The sequence below is a fragment of the Pseudopodoces humilis genome, chromosome 20 (genome assembly GCF_049639895.1).
Source record: "Pseudopodoces humilis isolate 2021_Gansu_Grassland_sample_001 chromosome 20, ASM4963989v1, whole genome shotgun sequence".
Taxonomy (NCBI): Eukaryota; Metazoa; Chordata; class Aves; order Passeriformes; family Paridae; genus Pseudopodoces; species Pseudopodoces humilis.
In genome coordinates, this window is record NC_142219.1 from 10,579,288 (window position 1) to 10,601,130 (window position 21,843).

The 21,843-nt window shown below is 41.8% G+C and overlaps 1 protein-coding gene across 2 annotated transcripts in view; it reads right to left on the reverse strand.

Moving 5' to 3' along the window:
- Window positions 1-19,997, reverse strand: part of SPPL3 (signal peptide peptidase like 3) — a 56,149-nt gene extending 36,152 nt beyond the window's left edge. The window contains exon 1 of one of the 2 annotated variants that reach the window (XM_014253770.2): window positions 19,773-19,997. In XM_014253770.2, coding sequence (XP_014109245.1) covers window positions 19,773-19,795 — 23 coding nt within the window. In that variant the 5' untranslated portion in view covers window positions 19,796-19,997. The remainder of the gene's footprint in view (window positions 1-19,772) is intronic. The other variant, XM_014253771.2, reaches the window with a different exon arrangement.
- Between the last annotated feature and the right edge of the window lie 1,846 nt (window positions 19,998-21,843).

The following is a 21,843-nucleotide window of genomic DNA, read 5'->3' on the forward strand; positions in this document are numbered from 1 at the left end:
GGGCAGAAGAGTTTCTAAGATGACTAGGAGAGATAGGAACTGAGTTTAGTTAGTCCAGAAAAATACACAGTAAGAGGAGAAGCCAGCTCACAGGCAAAAGGAAACACCAAGTGGGAGAACTATGAGATTAAAACAACCTAAAATTGTGTTACTCACAATAGGGGAGCTTACACTCTTCCCCAACACCAAACTGTAAACTGATCCAATTTCCCCCTCAAATCCACTTTCTTTTTCCAATTAACATCTCCATAGTCACAGGAACACTAGTGACAACATAAGAAGTGGCAGTTCTTCTTCAAAGTTTCACCCACTGGGCTTTTTCTGGGGAAGCATACCAAAACCCAAAGAACACAAAAACCACGTGGACCAGTTCCAAATGTATTATCCAGTATGCTCTTTTCAGTCTTGAGAAACAAGAAAAAGAAGGAGAACATGTCCTACTGCTCTTTTGTACTCACTCTAAACAGTAGAGGTTTAATTAAATGATAATGTTCAGAGATTATTAGAGGCATCTCACATGCTGAGCTGAGCCTCCAAACACTGAAATGCTTATTAACAGCAAATTTTCTTAACAGCAGCTGTCATGTTGTCAATACTACATCACATTTTGGACAAACTGAAGTACGGGACCAAATGAATCTCCATTTGACCAGCAAATTATACCCACTTGAAAACTGAACTAGTTTTATCAGAGAGATATTGCCATTTCATTATGTATCATTCTCCTTCTACAAACACAGAACTGAAACGTACACCCCACATCCAGAATCAGACAACACACAGGGTAAGTCTAATATTCTGTGAGCCCAGGGATAACCAGGTTTGATAACTACTGGAAATCCCAAACAAAACCAAAAGATTAATTTTACTGGACAAAATGTTTGCCTTTTAAAAAGCAAATTTCTAGTAAAGGCATTGAGATAACATTACACAGGAAAGTAAGTTCTCTCCTGTTTCAGGTCATCCACTAATTTGCACCAGTCATTCTAAATACACATCTCATTTCATTAATTCAAGCTGTACTCCTTTAATGTGTGTTTTAGGCTAGAGAAACTGCAACACAGCAGAGCAGAGATACACTTCTGAAAAGCTGTTTTTCCTTCAATATTCATTAAATGTCACAGCAGAGTCAAATTACATCTTTACCAGCATAAACTGAACCCAGACAAAACGCCAGCCCTGACAGGAGCAGCCACATCAGATTTTTCAGGGGTTAGTAAAAATCATGACAGTTCCAACCACATGGATAGAAAGGAAAACACATAAATGCAAGCCAGGTTAACTTCTCTTCTTCCAATCTTTAACAGAATTGCTTTGAAAAGTGTGAACAGACACTTTGGGATGAATCCTGAGCCCACAGAAACAATGCTCTCCAGTTTTAACATTAACTTAAAAGAATTTCCCCAAGGATTAGGGAATTAACAGATCAATTCTTTTAGGAAAAAAACAACTGCTGGGCTCAATGGGGATGTCCATGCAGCAGCAGGCTCAGAACAACTTAATATACGCCTGGCATCCAGGAGCTACTATAAAACAAACATGATGTGGTTTTGAACACAGGCTGCTGAGGCCATAGTAGAAGACTCAGCTTTCCAGGAAATTTTACACGCTGGAAGTCTAAATGCTGATCCTTCACCATCTGTTTCAGTTCACATTTTTATGTAATGTATGTAGCGAGCAACAAAACACAAATCAAAGTGAGTGACCAGATTTAAGCACTTCAAATAAACAAAACAATCTTTTCAACTTGCAACAGTCTCCCACTATCAACATGCAAACAAGTGAAATCAAACTCTATTTGTGAGGAGGAGCAATCCCTTATCACACCAGCAAATACACATCTGGAGAGAAAGAAGCTTTTCAGCATGTACACACAAGAGTTTTGATATCCTCAAGGGGTACATAAAACACCTAGGTATCAATCAGTTTTAAAAATTGCCTCCCACCAGAAGTAGATTTACCATTTTATCAACAATGTTAGAAAACTGGAATAGTAACTAACTAACTAATAGTAACTAACATTTGAAAATCTGAAGTTTTTGTGCTTAAGGGAAAAAAGAGTATAGAGCTAAGGACACCCAAAATGTACTGAGAAAATAAAAAAGGGGATGTCACAGTTCTGAAAGCAGCACCTGGAAACTGTTATGGGAGAAAAACAACCCTGAGCTGGAAATGCAATGTTTCAGGAATCAATATTTTCATAAGACGGTAGCATATTCTCACAAGACTTTTGATCTAGCCATTCAAGATCCAAACTAGGCAGGCAGGATCCATTTTAAAAGCAGTATTCTGTATAATCAAGGGTATAAGATGGCTCATATAAAACAGAAATCAGACTCTTTTTGAAGTTATTTCAGTTTTAATTCATTTAACTTTCACAACTTACCTTGAGGGATTTTCCCCATACACATACAACAAATATGGGAACAACTTAAAATCATTACATACAACTTCAATATTCTACTTCAAATCCTATATCATACCTCTGAATCCAGAGAACTGTTTAGCACTGACAGAGAACAATTTTCTCTAATCAACTGATCTCTTTTTTTTTTTCAGCCAGAATGCAAACACCTGCAGTCTTAGAAACATTTCAAATATAATCCTTATGTCCCCCATAACCACTCCTAATTTAACCTCTGCTTGGTTTCACCTCTGCTTGTGCTCTGGATTCCAAAGTCTCAAAGCCAGCTACAAAAATACTACAGAGCTAAATCCTCCTGATATCCTTCTGTAATCCTAGAGGTACTTTAAGCAACAGACCAGTCTGAAAATACCTGAGTGCCCTGGGAAGACAGAGATTACACTCTGTAATGCTGCATCTATATTTCTGCTGATATTTCTAGCTCAGAAACAAAATGCTTTCTTGGAAAATGTTCTGTAGTGAACATCCAGATGTTTAACCTTCCTAAAAATAACCAAGTTCACCCTTGGAACAATCGTAATTCCAGAGCACCCTTCAGGCAAAAGCACTCTCATCAGAACTAGAACATAAAATCACTCCAACAAAAGTTGAACTCCGGAAAATGTAGTAGCAAGATGACAAGGCTGATTTGAACATTAGAATTTTTGGCTGATTGTTGAAGACACCTACTAAATTTAGACACAATTCACAGTGAGTTTGTCACATGCATTGATTCCTGTACCTAAAAACAATATGCTGTTTTGAGACCAAAATAATATTAAAATGCTATTTCATTTTCATAACATTATTCTGATTTGATTGTACAGAGTGAACAAAGCAAAATGAAAAATTAAAAAACATCCTTTAATCATACTTAATGTTTTATTTGAAAACTACTTTTGCTTAAGAAGTAACGCACTATGAAGATGTAGGTAACATAAATTTTAACCTGTTTTTAAAACACTATCTCATCACTGTTTGGCAGTGGGGAAGGCTTTCTGAGTTAAGATTTTATGCATGAGCAACTGCAACTTGTGTTGCACAGAATTAATCACAACAACAAAAATCACAACAGCCCAAAGTTTCAGACATTTTCCCTGCCTGTTTTGTTGTCTATATTTTAAGACAGTTCTAAATCAAAGTATTTGAAATGCAAGTAAAGGCAAGTAATTATGTAAAATGAACAAGGTTGGGCAATATTTTAATACGAGAAAGAGAAAAATGTGACAAAAAGGTGACAGGTAAGATTTTTAGATAAAAAAAATGAAGTGAACTTTACTTCAGAGAGAACTTTTTTTTTACTCAGGACTGAACACTGGTTTGTCCAAATATTTTTCTCTAATCTCTCTTGAAATTATCTTTAAATATAACCATATATCTCTTGGAAAACACATTTTCAACCCCAAACCAGTTCTAAAAATACTAAACACAAACTAAACCATGCATGTCTTAAGGAATGGGCTCACATTTATTAGTAATGCTGCAGGAAACGTTGAGGTTTCACTTCTGCCAGTCAGAGCCAAATTCTCAGTCAGCAACCAGGACTTGGCTGGCACCTCAGCAGGTAGATGGGAACAGTCCCCTTTATTGGAGCTGCTGTGCTATCTGGAAATTTGTGATGTTCAGTCAAATGGACACAGGTTATTCAAGCCTCTCTTCCCTGGGCACCTGAAGCCCTTCACTCCCAAAACCAGCTCCCTACGCAGTCAGTGGAGAAGGACACGTTTCCACCCAGGTTTGGAAAGTATCCTCTGGTCTCTCTCCATTCCCTTCAGGTATTTATGCAGTCCTAAAGCTCAAGTTTGAAATTTAGTTGATGTGAATAATCACCCCTTAATTTCTGATACGTTTCTGGTATATACCAGTAAGAATTCAATTAATCTACGTAAGTTTTGTATAATAGTTCGTATTTTCTGTCTCTGATTAATAACTAATCACAAAGGAAAGAAACACTGGGATTAAAAGTAGTATGATTTTAAAGAACTACATGCAAAACATGCACACAAACCCCCTGGAGTTTTTGCTCAATTCAGCTCATGATGGAGTCTTCATTCTTTTCTCTTTCAACAGTTCTCACTTATTATGTTCACCTAAGCAACCCCATGGGAAACCACAGACATTACTAAATATTACAAACTCTGTGGAAGGCAAATGCTGGATTTGACCAGGAATGTGATGACAAAGAGTTTGCTCTAGGCTTCTTTCATGTTTCAGAAAGCCAATTTGCTTTCAGTTCATTTTAGGGGGAGAATGACATAGATTCCAGAGACAAAGTCAGCTATATGAAATCTTGTTTCACAAAACAAAATATGAACCACAATGTCTGCTCTCCTGGGAACAGAGGATAAACATCTAATCACATAGGCCCTTACAAAGGAAAAACATTATCTTTTATTAAGAAGAAAGACTAGAAAAACATTCTTTTTCAATATTAGGCACTTAATTTTCTGCAGTAAGTGTGCAATGGCAGTACAACCCAGTTCCAGACACTGCAGTATGAACTAGCACAATGCCATTGGTAAGGCTGATGATTTTCATCTTTTCCCATCAAAAAAGGTAACTGTTTTTGAAGAGAGAAGAAAGTATACAAATTACCCACCAAATTTCAGACAAGATGAAATTTTATTCATCTTACCTATAACAACAGGGAAAGAAAAAAAAAAAAAAAGCAGAAATAGTATCTGGCTTTCAACACACAGTCACAACATAGCACAGAATTATTAGTTTTAGAGTCTCCACTATTACATGTGAACAACAAAGACATTGCCATCAGCTTTCTTCAGCGTTGATACTTCCCTGGTGTTTAGCACATAACTTAATTAGGGCTCCTAATTTCTCTTTGAACTCCAAGCAACACCAAAATAGTCTGCTGGATTTATTACTCACTTGCCAGCTTGTGCAATGGCTTCCCATTCATCTCAGAGTTATAAAAGAGTCTCCTTTGGGTTTGCAAGACCTGTGTAAGAAACTCTGCTCAGCATGAAACTGTCAGTCATCATTTCTTCAGGGAACTGACAGCCTTCCCAGCTCCAAGCCCTCAGCACTGAGCAGAAGGGTCTCTCTCAATGTGTTTCTCTCTTGTGGAACACAAATCTAGCTGGGGCACAGCGCTGCTCCTAACCCTGTGCCTCCATATGCACCAGACAAAACATGCCTGGATCTTCCTCCTCCCTTCAGGACACAGATACCATGAATCAGAAGGTCATGTATCTTCACTGGTAAACCGGGAGCCACCTTGGCAGTAACTGTTCTATAAATTTGTAAGACAGATAAACTGTGAGCATAAGTAAACTGTATTCCTTCCCTGCCCATCTTTCTGTGCAATTCTAACAGTGTCTTTAATTACCAGCATGAATTATTTGCCATGGTAATAGGGAGAGATTCAAAGCACAGAATGATAATTTCCCTGAAAGTTCAAACAAGACACTAGCTGGAGATGCACCCCCTGAGACATTATTAGGGAAAGACAAAAATAAAGGCATCTCTATCACATCCAAGGCCAGACTATCGCACAATGAAAAATTTCTTTACGAAACACAATACAAGTACATGAATGCTGTGATGCTGCTCATGGTGAGCTATGAGAAATGTAAGTAACTAAGCCTGGAAAAGTCGTAGCACAGCTGAGCTAGTTCCTAACAATATTCAGACAATTGTCACAGGCAAAAAAAAAACCAAAACAGCAGTGTTTGCAGCAGATGATTACAGACTTCTGATGCCATAGCACGAGCCATTCAGTAGCAATTATTTTCTTTCAAGGGGTTAAACAATTATCAATTGCTATAAGAAAGAAAAAAACACAACAAAAAGCCCCCAGCCCAAGCCAATGCCCCAAAGTACAGAAGCCACTTCACCAAACAGAAACATACACCAACTCCTAATTTCCATTCTAACTGTATGGAATGTGCCTTAGTGTGGAAATTACACCTGGTACAGAACCCAATACTTTTTAATAAGCAAAGCAGGTTACCCCATCACTAAATTCTGCTGATACTATGGACTTGCAATTCCCTCTTAATGTCATGAAAACAACAACACAGATCTTAAATCTAACCAACACAGAAAGGGTTCCTCAGCCATTCTCTTCGCATTTTCTGCTTAAGAGTTTTCCTAACTTTCCAGCAGGGAAAGCACAGCTTGGCTGGCAGCAAGGAGGGTCTGTCACTGATCTAAACCAGAGCAACACTTCAAGAGGAACTCAGAACCACACCACTACCACACAGCAATCGAAACACAGCACCTTCCTTCAGCCTTACCCAGCACACCTTCACACTCATGGCATCTTTCCTCTTGGAAAACTCCATTTGTCCAATTCCCTAATTGCAAAATCAAAAGCAGGTTTGGATATATTTAAATCTTTCAAAGCAACTTGAGAGCAACTTTTGTGAAGAAAACTGCCAAATGGCATTAGAGTTGTGCAGGATTTTTATCACAATTTGGTCTTAGCCCACTTGCCTTGTATCAGAAATGGGTGGGTGGTATATCCTTACGTTTAAGTAAGATTTTAAAAAAAAGCAAAAAAAAGGCTTAGCTACAACATGCTAAAAATTTAACTGAAGACCTCCCCCGATCATCAAAAAAAAACATCCACTCAGCATCGATTACTAAAAATACCTTAACATATATACCCAAGACACTTTTAGTACAAAACATCTACTACTCAAAGCAACTTTTGTTTCCAAAATAAGAGCACTAAGAATTTCTGTTAGGCATTTTGCAGAGTTACTGGCCTCAGGTGTCTACAACTAGAAGAAAATCTAAACACTTGCTTCATTTTACAGTGCTGAACAGCTTGCACAGAAAAACTACAGGACATCACTCCCCTGATAAGGCATCACACTAGCTAAGACCCATGAATTCACATCATTCCTACAACTATTTTTAAATTATTTCCTTTGTTCCTCTCTCTGTACAAACTGTCAGCAAAAAAATTAACAGCCACAGAACTGAAGGATAAATTGGATCTCTTTAGATGATTTGGGGCATTATTCAGTGTCCAGAGGGGTCAGGAGATTCGGTGATCTCGCTTCAACAAATTTGGAAAGACTATAGCACTGCAGCCTTTCCAAATTAGTCATATAGACACTATAAATAGCTTGTCATGAAGTTCTAGAATCCTGCTCCTCCAAAGCTATCCATTTCCTATGCAGTACCAAGATACAGGACATTCAGCAGCCAGTTTCCTAACAGCACTGAAAAATTCCATTACAAAAAACTTCCAATAGCTGAAGTACAATCTGTAAAATAAGGGCTACGATTGGCAACAAGGGATAACAAATTTTCACACTTAACCCTAATGAAAGGGAAGTGTATTGGTGTCTTCCAGAACTAGAGCAGCAAGTTATTTGAACCAGGTTTCAGACAATTGAGCCTTTAACATAAGAAAACACAGCCCATCTTCTACTAAAGCAACTCAGCCTCATCCCAGCCACTGTCAGCCATCCAAGTCCAGAAGTGGCATTTTTCTGAATAAGGTTGTTCATGATAAAAACTATACAACTAATTGCCTGACTGCACCCTTCTCTTGGTCCTCTAACAGCCACATTACCCAAGAGTCAGAATGTGCTGGACCCAGGGCTAAGTTCATCTAAAGTGCACCTGAGGCAGGCACATCATCCAGGGCATATTTATTGTCAACGTTCCATCATACACAGAATATTATGGTTGTCATGGTGCCAGCAAGCAGACAAAAAAGGACAATGACAAAAGAAAACAGATTATTATGTGGCAGAAAGGGAGGACTCTCAGGATATACAGGGCAATTTTTGCTGGCCTGTGCTACTCTGCCAAGAGCCCCAGAGCAATGCTGTGCTCTGACTGCCCTCAGCCCGGCCAGACCAGCACAGACCTTGCATAGCCCCAGCTCAGCCTGTCTGACACCTGCCAAGGTGTGAACTGAACTCACTGCTCTCTCCCTGCACCAAGAGCTGTCACTGCCCCAGCTGAACAGCACAAATAACCCAGCAACAGAGACAGGACAGGCTGTGTCACCTCTGAGGTGACATGTGTCATGAAAAACTTCACCTTGAAAATCTTACTGTAATGCTCTGTAAGACAAATGTGTAATAGTTTTGGCAGCTCTGCTTGGACAGGGAACAACACACTGTGCAAGATGACTACTTCAATATTTATGACAACAAATCTTACTAAATCTGTAATCTGACTTCCAATGGGATGCAGAGAGGCAGATAACAGACTAAACCAAAAAAGTTCAGACCAATGTATCTCCATCTGAAGCAACACAGAGAAGAACACACAGAAAGTACAGCAGGTTTCCTAGCAAGCACACAGAGGAATACCACTACTTGACACCATATTTGATCACTTGTGCTCATCCAGAAGCCAAAATCATAAGATGAAGTTGATCCTCTCTGATGTGTATAGTTTCACTCAAGACACACAGATGATACTTGAGTGGCCTAACTTGCTCTCAAAGTATTACCTAAAAACAGTCTGTGCAAATTCCCGCTTAACTTCTTTACCCTTGCCATCCTTTATCCCCAGGCTCTCACTCTAGCCCTGCTCCTCATCTTGCACAGGCATCCCAGGGTTCTAATCAAAGCAGCACTCCAGGACACCAACCTGTCCCAGACCACCACAAAGTCTGTGCCCAGTTCTGGACTCTGTCACTCTTAACATACCAGCAATAGAGAAATTCTTCCACCTAACTTTGCTCTATGTGGAGTTTAATATTGCAGTGAAGGACTAATAGAAGAAGGGTTTATTCACATTCATAACATTTCTTTTATAAGTGACAGAGTTGGTCATGCAGAGCAGAACACTGACAGTAGAACGTGCTGCAAATCCCATCTCCTTGCTAAGTCACTGCCTCCTCATAAAGCAAATGCAACAACTGAAGAAAAACAATGCTTCAGAGCAAGAGCAGGAATACTTGTACTAGAACCATACAGCTGGTTTATCTCTGAGATGCAGGTGGTTTTGGCAATAAATGTGACAAAAGGTTAACATATACATACATGCAGGCACTCCTGGGTTGAGGCCTAGAACAGGTCCCAGGAAGATACCACAGCAAAGACCCCAGGGTTTCTATCTTTGCCCTAAACTAGGAATCATCACTTTGTAGATTACACAGGTACAAATATGCAGCTGGCATAACTGATGGAAAAACACTCACCAAGACTTAGTGTACAAAGAAATTACAGAGGTCCCTCAGGTAGGGAGGACAGTGATCTGAACACTACATTGCTTTCTAGACAAAACACATCCTTCCTTACCAATATATTAAAAAAAAAGGTCTTATTTGGAGGTTTCATTTCCACAGCAGTTCTTGTACTTAACTTACAAATACACTGAATACCACGATACTAATATTTTTTTTTAAGTTATCAAGACATAGTGGGCTCTCTAGTATGAAGGGGGTTAGTTGTTTTTATCACAGAAATCAGAAAACAGAATGTTTTCTAACCTATACTGACTACTGTTGACTTAAAAAGCCACACCTCATACCTCTGACACTTAAGACTGGTATTTATTGATTACATGCTTAGAAATCCAAACTCTTTTTAGCAATGTATTCAGAAGTCAGATAAAAAAAATAAAACTAACAACTAAGAGTTTAATCAAAGTGTTTAACAATTACACCTTACAACCAACAAGCCAGAACCAGAGCCAAATTGACCAATATGACCTTGCTAGAAAGAGCAGCTCTGAGTGCTACTGATGAATTGCTTTACTCACACAGTACAGGATTACACACTTTATCACCATGAGCCTGGGTAGAAGTAGAATGAAACATTATTTTATCAACATTCCATAAAATAATGAGTTGACACCAACAGCACCCAACTACAACTCTTCAGTGACAGTGGTAGAAGTACACACCTGTGTCGGTCAAAGCTATAGAGTAGCCAGTCTGTCTAGCCAGATTTAAGCAGCTTTCATCATGCTGGCCCTGTATTAAGACAAATTCATGCTGTCAGATGATGGCTGGTGAGATTCTGAAATGAACATGACTATTCACAAATGCACCAAGTCACAAGGGGATTCAGCTGGCATGAAAATACAAAATACTGATCATCAAAATGGGCACCCTGCTTTTGCCATCTCCTACTGAGAGGTAAACTCCAAAAAAAAGGGGTCTTGAGTAGTCCTGAGCTCAACTGGCCAGGGCCTGATCTCACAACCTGTGTGCAGGAGCACAGAACATTCACACACCCAAGTGCCAGGGTTACAGCAGCTGGGTCAGTTCCAGGTGCAAAAAACAGGTAGCAGAACACAGGGACTTTCAACAAACTCTTGCCCAAATAGCTAAGAAGCTTTTCTTGTGACAACAAAAAGTAGGAACATTCTTTAAAGAGGGTGTTTTGGAAATTTTATTAAGCATTTTCCAGTAAAGCCCCCTGCAGAGAAGTATTTTTGGCTCATGGCAGACTCTTTTCATCTTTTGATTCAGTTTTAAGGTAGTGTGCTTTTTTAATCTGCAAAAATATAAAAAGTAAAGAAAAAGATAACTAGATGGAATACTAACATTGGGGTTCTTCTAAGGCACTTAAGTGTGATAAAGAGCTTCTTTCTGTTCTGAACCATCTGTAACTACTTACAGCTGCATCTGCTTTAGAAATAGTCAGCGTAGCAGAAAATTAAAGAAAAAAGTTCAGCTCTTCACTATTTAGCTTTAAAGTTTCCTTTTTCTTGAGGAAAAAAAGCACTCTTTAAACTATTTTCAACATAAAGCTTAATTAGATTCTGCTCTTCATCTTCAAAACCCTGCAGAGATCATAATGTTCTCCATGAGAGCTTTTAGCCCTTTGTGGTAACTTCTCAGAGCAGCTATTCAAGTGAAGGTATAGGATCAGCCACCTCAAGGAGAGTTCAGGGAGCAGATAATCTTTCCTCCAGCACACAGCCCATCAATCTCAACTTCCAAAAAGGACCAGAATGACCCTGAGCCATCAAACCTAGAAAGCAAGACAGACACACCTCACCTCACCAGTCTGCAACACAGGCTACAGAAATCCATATGAGCCAGCTCTGTTTGCCTCCTGCTATTTCACCTACCTCACCTTTAGCTAACAGTGACCTAGAGAAGGGACTTCCCATTGACCAAATAAGTCTAGGTCACACTACACCTATTTAATCTTGCCAAATGGGTCTGACAGAGATGATCGTGAGATAAATCACAACTGAAAGTGGCACAGTAAAAATCACCTCTTTGTATAACAACTCATCACTGAGCTATAGATCCAATAGATCTGTACCAATAGCTGGCTGATACTAACTACAATAATTACTCAGAATTCACTGTTGAATTTCTACCCATTACTAAAGTTTCCAGATAAATTTAAATCAAGCTTTAAGCCTGTGCTATCCATCTGACCAGAGAAGGGACGTCAGATGGCCAGGAGCCACAGACACCAGGACCAAGACTGAGTGGAGCCATAATTCAGCTGCTGTGTTCACCTCTGTCCTGGCTAATTGTGCTACTGCAGAGCTCAAACATTTTGTAATGCTGGTTCTTGTCCAGGCTGTGCTAGCTCAACTGGAGTCAGCTGGGCTTATTATTCCAGTAATGACTAAAATTAAAATAAATCCTGAGGATATACACTTGCTACTAGCTTAACCCATGTAGAGAACCCCTCTGCAAAACTGTGCTGTAGAGAAACGTCACTGCTGTAGAGAGACGTGCACAAAATTTACATGCTGATTTTTTTTTTGTACCACCTGAAACCACACTGCACCATGAATCCAAGTGTACAAGTTTTTGCTATAACATGAAGCTGCTATTTGCAGTACTACTGTCATGAGAAAATGGTATAAGCAGAGCTCCCAGATTTCTGTCATTCAGTGAAACACTATCAATTCTTCACATTTCTGTGGATCTCTAAACTTCTGCAATACTTTGAAATACATTAAAATTATGTATCATTGCAAATTCACTAGAAGCTATCGGCTGACTCGTTATCAGATGAAAAAAAGGACTTTTTAAAGATACTTCTGTCCAAAAAACAGAATAGTCCCTAGGAAAGAAGAAGGAAATTTGGACTTCTAAAACCAGCAAGCAGAGAAGCACCGAGTACAAGAGGACTGAAGGATGCTCAGCTTTAAGAGTCAGTAGTTAATGCTGCACAGAACTGTTTTTTTCTTTTAGATGAACTGCCTATTTTGAGCCTATTTCTCTAATAGGTAAGATAAGCTTGCCAACTCATGGCTAAAGTTAAAGATTGTGTATGAACAGAGGGTGGAGCCCCTGGGTCTTCTGCTTCCCCCACACAACCTTTGCTGTGGAGGCACCTGCAGGAGCAAGGTTATGGCATAGAAATGGAAGAGAACCCTTTCACAGTCTTTGGCTGCATACCTGCCTGTCTGGGAAAATAACTTTGTGGGTCAAAAGTCTATGAGCTAGCTACAGGAAGTAAAGGAAGAACATCCAAACCTGGAGTCACAGTAAGAAAAAAAATGAGAGTCAGTGTAATTTTCCTTTCAGATTCCACTGGTCAGGGAAAATGTTACCATATACAAGCTCTAAGATATTATTTTATCACTCCAACTTCTACATTATAAACTTCAGTAATGAAAAAGGAATCTTACACATAACATTGTACAGCAGAGAATCATCTTAGTGCATTCTTCCCTACTTTATGACACTGGCTGTGATGGTTTTAAAGACTCTTCTATCTGACATCTTGGAAAAAAACCCTTCAGCCTTATTTCATACATTTATTATTTTGAATCCTTGTTGTTGTAGGATATTAAAAATGTTTACTTGGTTAGTTATCAGTTACAAACTATCCCTCCAAAAAGCCAGCAGAACATTCCAACTTTCTGACAGCCCAGTCTGTACCCTACCACTTAATGTGACACACAGATACGGAGGCTATCCAAGGGAATCTGGGACCTGAGGCGTATGTCTGGCCCTAAAAAGAAATACTCAACAGAATCTAATAATGAAGATGACAGCAACACAGCTACACAATTAATGAGCTCTGGGATAATGTCATCATGGCGGTTCTAGTGGACAGAGAGACATTTAATGTATCGTGAGAGCTGAGCTGCTCTCGGGAAGCACACAAGGGGAGAACACTGGCCTGGCAGATCAGTATTTCAGGCACAGACACCAAAAGATTTAGAAGAAGAGATCATCAACACAAGCATGCTTGGAAGAATTAAAGAGAAAGGGTATCAGCAAGTGTTGCAACGACGCATATGCTCCATTAATCTTATTAAATCATCACCTTTCAGAGTTGGTCTGACTGCCTGGATCCCGTCCAGCCGCACAGCAGCCTGCGCTTCACTCCACACAACACCCATCACTGCCTGACTTGCTGCAAATTTTAATCCTTCTCACTGACACTAAAGCAATGTAGCACCAGAAAAAAAACATGCACAATTTTTTCTACAAATTTCACCCTTGGTTCTTTGTGGAAACTTTCCTCATATGTCACCAGAAACCAATTAGACTGTTTTCACTAAACAACTTGTGTCAATTATTTGCTTTTAGAGTATCTTACAATGCTTAGAGTCATCACAGAATGCCAAAGGGCAATAAAGACCTTTTTGCACCTATGGCACAGCTGTCGACACATCACATTATCAAAATAATGAAATAAAATAGGTGAGATACTGAAAAAGACCAGAGTCTGCTCTGCTCTTCTTTCAAATTTCAGGAAATAAAAATCACTGCATTTTAAAAAACATGACACATTTTTCAAAGTACTTTTTCTAGGAAGTTTTCCTAAGTACCCATTCTTGGCATTGTGTTTCAGTGACAAATGACTGAGTTTTCAGCAACTGAAGCTCGTATTAAAAATGGTGGTATTCACCAATGGCGGTATACACTCAATATCCTCAATAATTTGTCTGGTGGTCCCCACAAAATTCCTCAAATTCCAACAGCATCAGGCTGCTTAACTCATACCAAAACCCCAAAGTGCACAAAATAAGCTATTTATTGGATCCTAAACTTCAGCAGCAGAAAGAGATGCTCTCAGGTCCATCAAACCTTGCACAAACCACAAGAACAAGTATCAACATTGGTGGATCCACACTCCTAAGCACTCACGTACCTGTGACACAGGAAAACATATTCAGGTCATCTTCTGTTCATGAAAATTCAGCCTTTTATCCCTAGAAAAGCAGACTGAACCATCTCCACAAACTACAGACCTTTCAGTCTTCCAAACTAGGTTTTAATCCAGGAGGGAAGTGGAATCCAGGTCCCTGCCCATCCATCCCAGGCAGAAAGGCACGCCTGCCTCTGGCCCAGCAAATACTTACAGTATTCTATACAAAGTGAAACAGATTTAAGTGGGCACACAAAGCTCAGCCTCTGAATAACACAAATTTGGTGATGAGAACACTCCCCTAGAAGGTGAGAGATGCAAGGCCAGAAATCCTGGGGATGGAACTGATCCCCTGCACCCTAGCCAAGATCTCCAGTCACTGGGTAAAACTAACTTCTGTACCCTGAAAAGGTTAAATGCAGAACCGACAGAAATCTTAATTAAAAGAGGTACTGCACACCAGCACCGAGAGAATATTGATTTATGTTCTTCACTTTAAATTTTTCCTTAAAGAATTATTCATATATTAATAAATACAGTCTTACAATTAGCAAACACTGTCAGGAGGACTTTTTTTCTTGTGTTAATCAGTCGCTATACACATGTACATTCAAGTAACTGTAAACTTCTACTAAACCCATGCTCTTTGCTTTATTTGTCTTTCAGCCCAGAGCTGCAGACAGTGCCCTGTCTACATGATACACAGCCTGAGATAGCAAAAGCTCCAGGGACAGAAACAAACAAGTGAAGTGAGACTGGTCCTGAAAGACAAATATATGAACTCTAAACCTGATATTCTCAAATTTACTGAGGTTCAAGTCACTTTTCTCATGCCAGATACTCACACACATTCATACAATGTCATCCTTGTTCTCAGGAGGCTCCTAACAATCCTTAAAATGGAATGTGGCCGGTAATTTCAGCTCCTGAAAAATGTAAGATTAAGGGCCAAACTCCACGTTTGCATGCCAGGATTTCATGACAGATTTTTGACAGCAGCAGAACAGAATTTCATCTGTGTGCTTTGCAATCTGTTGCCTATCAAGTGCAATATTTTAAAAATTCAGGTGAATTTTGTTTTCTGTTGTAAACTGCCTCACATCCTCAAAACACACTAATTAGTCAGTTAAGGTCTCCCAACCTAAACTGAGCAAGCAAGCAAAAAATCTTGAATGCAAAAAATTATTTTACTAGTACTTGACAAGTTCTGTCAACGAGCAGTAGCTCCTCTTACTCCCTGCCCTCCCACATACACATCTAATCCAGCCAACTAAGACTTGAAAGCACCACCTGAGTCTCCTGGAAGAAACTGTATTTTAATTCATGGCAGCAGCATGTTAAATACTTAATTGCAATCAAAGCAAATTCTCAGACCTCTGAATCTAGAAAGACTTCTAACACCAAACAATTTGAATTCTCCCAGGAGCAAAAACAGCACTGTACATTTACACTTATTTCAAAACCCAGTAGTTTGATTACTCTGACACATCATTAGATTTAATTTCCACACCCTTTGCATTATGAAGAGAAGCTTCTAAATATATCGCCATTTCACTCATGAAATATTCGATGGCTAATACAAGAATCATCCCACTGATTATAGCATTTAAGAGGGAGTTCAGTTGTTTTTAAGATTAGTGACTCAATACAGCACCTTCTTTTTTTGTTCTTAGCTTGCCCTCCCAGCCTGTCTCCTAATCACCACTCAGAGGGCATGCACGAATATCACTCTTCTACAACACTCTTGGGAAGGAAATCTTAAAAATATATTTGATTTTGGTGTAGAAATCCCCTTCTTTGCTCTTCACAAATGAAGGAAGCTGTGAAAATCTTTTGTGCATTCAAAGGGCAAAAAAAGAACAAAGTCATCTCTATTGCCAGACTGGGCAGCAGTAAAAAGGGAGGGGGTGTTACATCAGGCCTTGAAAAACACTAAACACCTACTGACTGAAGATAAACAAGATACGAATGATGCTGTGTCTTCTCAATGGGCTCCAGCACAAAAAACTCACCACAAAATGCTAGAAATTAAGGGCAGATGAAGTATTTCACAAAGTAATGATCTAGGTTCTGCTGCTTCCATACTGATCTGCTGTCGTACTTCCAACAGCTTGGTGCCTGAAGATAAATTTCTTGGTATTTACTAACCTCTTACACACACACATATTCTGCTCTGCCCATACTTATTTCCTCCTCTTCTGCAGCAAAAACTTTTGTCACTACCCAGTTCCATTTCCTTCCTGGAGCAGAGACAGGAAGTAAGGAGAAAATGGGTATTCAACAACCTCTTTCCTCTCCCATTCTATTCCACTTGCAGAAAACTAATTTTAGCTCTTACTTAATCTACAAAATCATGAGCAACTCCGCCATGCAGCAGTGTCATACACAGCTCTCTTTTCCTTCTATTACTGCAGGAACTTGACAAAGAAAGTTTCTCTACTCACTACTGACAAGCATTTGATTCAAACACCCTTTCTTTTTAAAAAGTCCATATTCTTTGAAAGAGTAATTCCATCTGGGATTTATCCCACATTTCACATTAAAATTAGTTTTTCCAGGATGACAGTATTCTTTTTTACCAGCAAAATTCTCAGCAGAGCCTCCTTTCAGGATAAGACACCTCTATCTGAAATACTGGCTGAGCAAGATGACTTAAGACACTAAAAAAGAGTTAAATAAAAGTACATATGGTTATAGGTGTGGGCATAACTGAAGAAAAAAATAAGTTGTCAGAAGACCTTACAAGAACAGTGGCAAGAGATAACTCATGTACTTAAAACTATGAAAGAGATGGGGGAAAAGCGTAAGTTTCTCCTTCTAGTATCTTAATAAAGTAATTGCATTCAGTTCACTTAGAAATTAAAATAAATATATAAACCTATCTTAAAATTTCAGATTCGTATTTATAAAACAATAAATACAGCAATATGAGAATTAATTCTCATCTCTTGAAAACAACATCACTGACAAGACTGTCAGTTGCTGAAATAAGCCCTATTTTTCATGTTTGCCAATGCTCATGTCACTAATCACAGGTGGCAAGCATCTTTTCTCAAAGGATTTTTAGCACAACTGAGACTTTTTTTCAAAAAATCAAACCCACAATAAGCCTCGATCGTACCTCATGAAGCTACAGTAGTTCAAGAACGCGTGCAGACAGTCAGGGACAAAAAGATGTAACCAAGCTTTATGCACCTGGACAGAAGGGAAGTGCTACTGCAGCCAGGAACCAATTTACATCCATGCAGAGACAGGGGTGTGAAAGGATTTTTCTCAATGCCAGATTGTGTATTTTCAGGGGTGAAATAAGGTAGGTGTACAGCAGCTGGACACTGCATCACAGAACACACCAGTGCTTGGAAAACTGCCTTTGCAACACAGAGAAAGGACCAGGTCTGGCAAATGGACAGGATGGGATCAGCCAACTTCCAAACTGAGCTCCTGCACCAGCTCCTGGGCACAGCTCTGCTGCACAGGAGCACCAGTCTCCCCAGGTGACAAAATGCACATTTTTCCTAAAAGTCCCAAAGCACTGGCCAACTTTATGCTGAGCTGCATTACCACAGCTGTAAATAAACTGAGGCAAGATTGTTGCTAGAAGTGTAAGTAATGAAATATCCATAGAGAACAGCCCATGACTGAAACGGGGCTTTTGCTCTGTCCACTGTTCCCACAGCTCCCAGGCAAGGCCAATTACAGGTAAGAATGCAAAGTGACAGAAACCTCAGATCCATGAGGACACCATAGAGAATACAGACATAAAATTAAAGTGTTTTAAGACATAAGCATCATGTCCTCATTCTGCTACAACCTAAGTACTGTAAGAACTTCCACTCTTCAGATCCACCTAGCACACAGTGAACACCCTAAATCACCATTTCATTCCCCTAAAATAAACAACCTACAGAAGAGCAAATCCTCCTAGTCTGTTAAAAATCCTCTCTTTAGACTATCAGCATGGCAAAAACACTCATTCAAAAAAGCAAATGAGTTGAGATCAAAATAATGTGTAACTGACATTTTGTTTCATTTCCTTCTTTCCAGAAAGCTGACAAATCCCAGAGTTTATGAATTTATAATTTTATTCTGCAATTAAAACACACAAAGACACATTTAACTGAACTACATTACACTGCCTAAATCTGTACCAATATTCATTTACTGTGTCAATATGCAAACAATCTTTTAAGTCAAAAGAGTTGTCTTTTCACTGCTGTTTTAAAGCAGACCAGACCACTGCCTGAACTGAGCTTGTAAAACAAAATAAAAACACCTAAAAAGCAGAAGACGGATATAAATACTGGTTCTTGACAGAGAAGAGACAGGAGAGGGAAGAAGGGGCTGCCGAAGTCTCAACGTGTGGCAGAAAACACCACTGGGTTCCAAGTTTGGAAAAGTAAAGGGACCATTCAGAACAGGGATATTTGTTGCATATTCAATCCATTCTCCACATTCAGCACACATCAAGGTCAAAAACTAAGATTTAACTCCTTCTTTAATAAGGGACTTATTTCAAAACAAGTACCTTTTTTCAAAAAATCTAAGAAACAACTCTAGATGACATCACTGGATTTAAAATGCAGTGAAAATATCACAATAAATTGATGCAGCATTCAGGTCGATAGAGATGATGTGCAGGTAAATTATTTGAGTTGTTTTGGCCGTGATCCTCAACAAAACAAACCCCACAGATTCAGAGAAAGAAACTGCACCCCGTCGCCTTGATCCACTGCCAGCTAGGCCCGAGACAGTGTCAGGACACAGAAAAAAATGCCCTCTCATTTGCCATACTTCATGTCTTTTCACAGGAACTGGTCTCTTCCTCGTCGTTCTATTTCCTGTACACAGACCAAGCCTATTGTCGGTAGGTGAAAACACACACACATGCCACCGACTTACCAGCCTGCGCTGGCATAAATCTCCCTTAGGCAGAGGTGACCTGCAGCCTCACAGCCGTGAACGTGCTCCTGTCTCTCTCCAGGCCCGGCGGATCGCAGCGCCGGCCGTGCAGAGATCAGCTCACACGGAGCCCTCCGGGACAAGGGGTGACAGCCACGCCAATGCTCCCGGCGCTCCTCTGCTGCTGCCCGGCTGCCGGCGGGGGGGATCCGCACAGCCCGACCGCCCCGTCCCTCCTCCCTTCCCCCTAATCCCTCCTCCTCAGCCGCGCTGAACCCTCAGCCCGCAGCCCCTCCGCCAGCGGCTCCTTCGTGCCCCGGCCCCCGCCGCAGCCCCCCACCGCCGGTCCCCCCCACACCCCCCGCCCGGGACACCGTCCCCGCGTGGGGCCGCGCTCGGCCCGGCCCGGCCGGGTCGGACCCTCCCGCGGCCTCGGCCCCGCGGCTCACCAGGAGTAGGTCTGCTCCGCCATGGCTGCGGCTGGGCGGCCGGCGCTGGGCTCTGCGGAGCGGCCGGGCCCGGGCTCCTCCTCCGCCTCCTCCTCCGCCTCCTCCTCGCAGGCTCCGGGGCTCAGTGGCGGCCCCGCTGCGGCTCCCGGCCCAACATGGCGGGGGCTGTGAGGAGGGAGGGGAGCCGAGGGGGGGTCCCCGCGCGGGCGGGAAGGGCGATGGTGGCGGCGGGGCGGGCGGAGGCTCAGCAGCCGCGACGCGGGGCCGCGCTAGGGCGCCGGCGGGGCCTCATGGCCGGCGGGGTGGCGGCGGCGGCGACGGCGGCGCGGGGGGGGGGGGGGGCGGGAGGCGGCGGCCCCGGGCGGCCGGGCCAGGCCGCGCCGCGTGCCCGCGCTCGCGCACGGCGGGGGCGGAGCCGCGCCGAGGGGCGGGGCCCGAGCCGCGCGCGGGGTCACGTGCCCACAACAGCTTCACGTGCCGCCGCCGCCCGCCGCGCGCAGGCGCTGTGGGGCGGGGCTGGTTATCGGGCCCGGCCGCGCCGCCGCGCGGGAGCAGCCCCGCGGGCAGGCGGGTTCGGTGCGGACGCGCCGGTGGAGCCTCGCAGCTCGGGGGGCCGTGCCTGGCGCTGGCGGGGCGGGAGAGAGGCGGGTAGACGGAGTTTCCTCAGGCAGCAAAGCAGCGCGAGCTGCGGGTGGGTTTTGGGGCTGGAGGCTTCCGGCGAGGAGCCGCGATTCCCGAGCTGAATCCCGAGCCGGCGTTTCCTTTCTCGGGGCGGCTCCCCCGGGCTGCGGGGTGCCGGCGGAGGGCGAGCGCGGCCGGGCACTCCGTGACTTCCCGGGAGTTGGGGTTGCCGTTGTGGCGCGGGGTTCCTCTGAACGAGGGTTGGGTGGTAAATGCATCGTTCAGGTAAAATAATTAATAACTGCGATGTTAATTCATCAACTGCACAGATGTTTATGGAGACTGCTGTATTCTGGAATTCATGATCTTTGAAACCAAGTAAAACCAATAGGATCAAATGCTCCAAATGTTGGGTTTTTTTTAAGGAAGGAAAATAACATTCCAGATACTTTGAGCAAATAAAAATCATGTGCTTCATTTTATCGCCAGTCTGATACTAAACCTCGGTCTCAGGCAGAGAAACTGTTCCATTGATATTGTCTCTCTCCTCCCTGGTTTCTGCTGCCAAACCCTCAGCCTTTCATGATGTTTCTGCCAAATGCAGGACTAGTGCTTTTTGCTCGGTTTGCTCACATGAGTAATCCTGGCCTCCTGGGAGTTCACTTGCAGCAATTTTGTGCAAGTGGGGCTTTAGTCCAGCTGTGCATTCCCACTCATTGTCCCTTTCAGTGTGGGAGGGTGAACAGCCAGTCTGAACATACAGTTAGATGTGACATAACTACATCAAATATAAATAGAAGAACAAATACCTGGGGCTGGTAAAAATAGGTATTTCTTTTAAAAACAACTATGAAGAAATTCTATGCCTCAACAGAATTTTGTTAAAATCTTCCAGAAAATAATGGGACATTGGGACATTCTCATTGCATCTACAGGGATGCCAGATGCCTCTGGAATCTGGAGCCTACTTTAGTTTGTTTCTATTAGTGGACTGAATAAATTATTCTCATGCTGTCCATATCATTTATACTCTAAAGTGGAAAAACCTTAGGCTAGTGTGTGGTCATGACAGAGCATTAAAAGTAAGGAACATCTCTGTTCATCTTTGTTGTGTCACCAGTTGCTGTGTAATCCTGGGCAGATCACTTCATCGCCGCCAGCTTGGCTCCTTAGTCAATACAGAAGAAACTGCAAAGTGTTGCAGCCACCTGAAGTTTTGGGGAGCTGCAGCAGGAAGATGCTGCATATGCAACACAGGTTTAGTTGCTGTTGGTTGAGGGAATGCTCAGGATGTCTGTACTCCAGTTAAACAAGGCTTTTCTTAAGATGGTGCTGGACTCTGAGGGTTTCTCCCCCTGGATCTTTATGCTTTCAAAACAAGTTGTTTGGGTTGTGTCACTTCAGTGTCCAAATCCTCAGTGTTTTGCACAGCCCTTTGGCCTTGTGGACA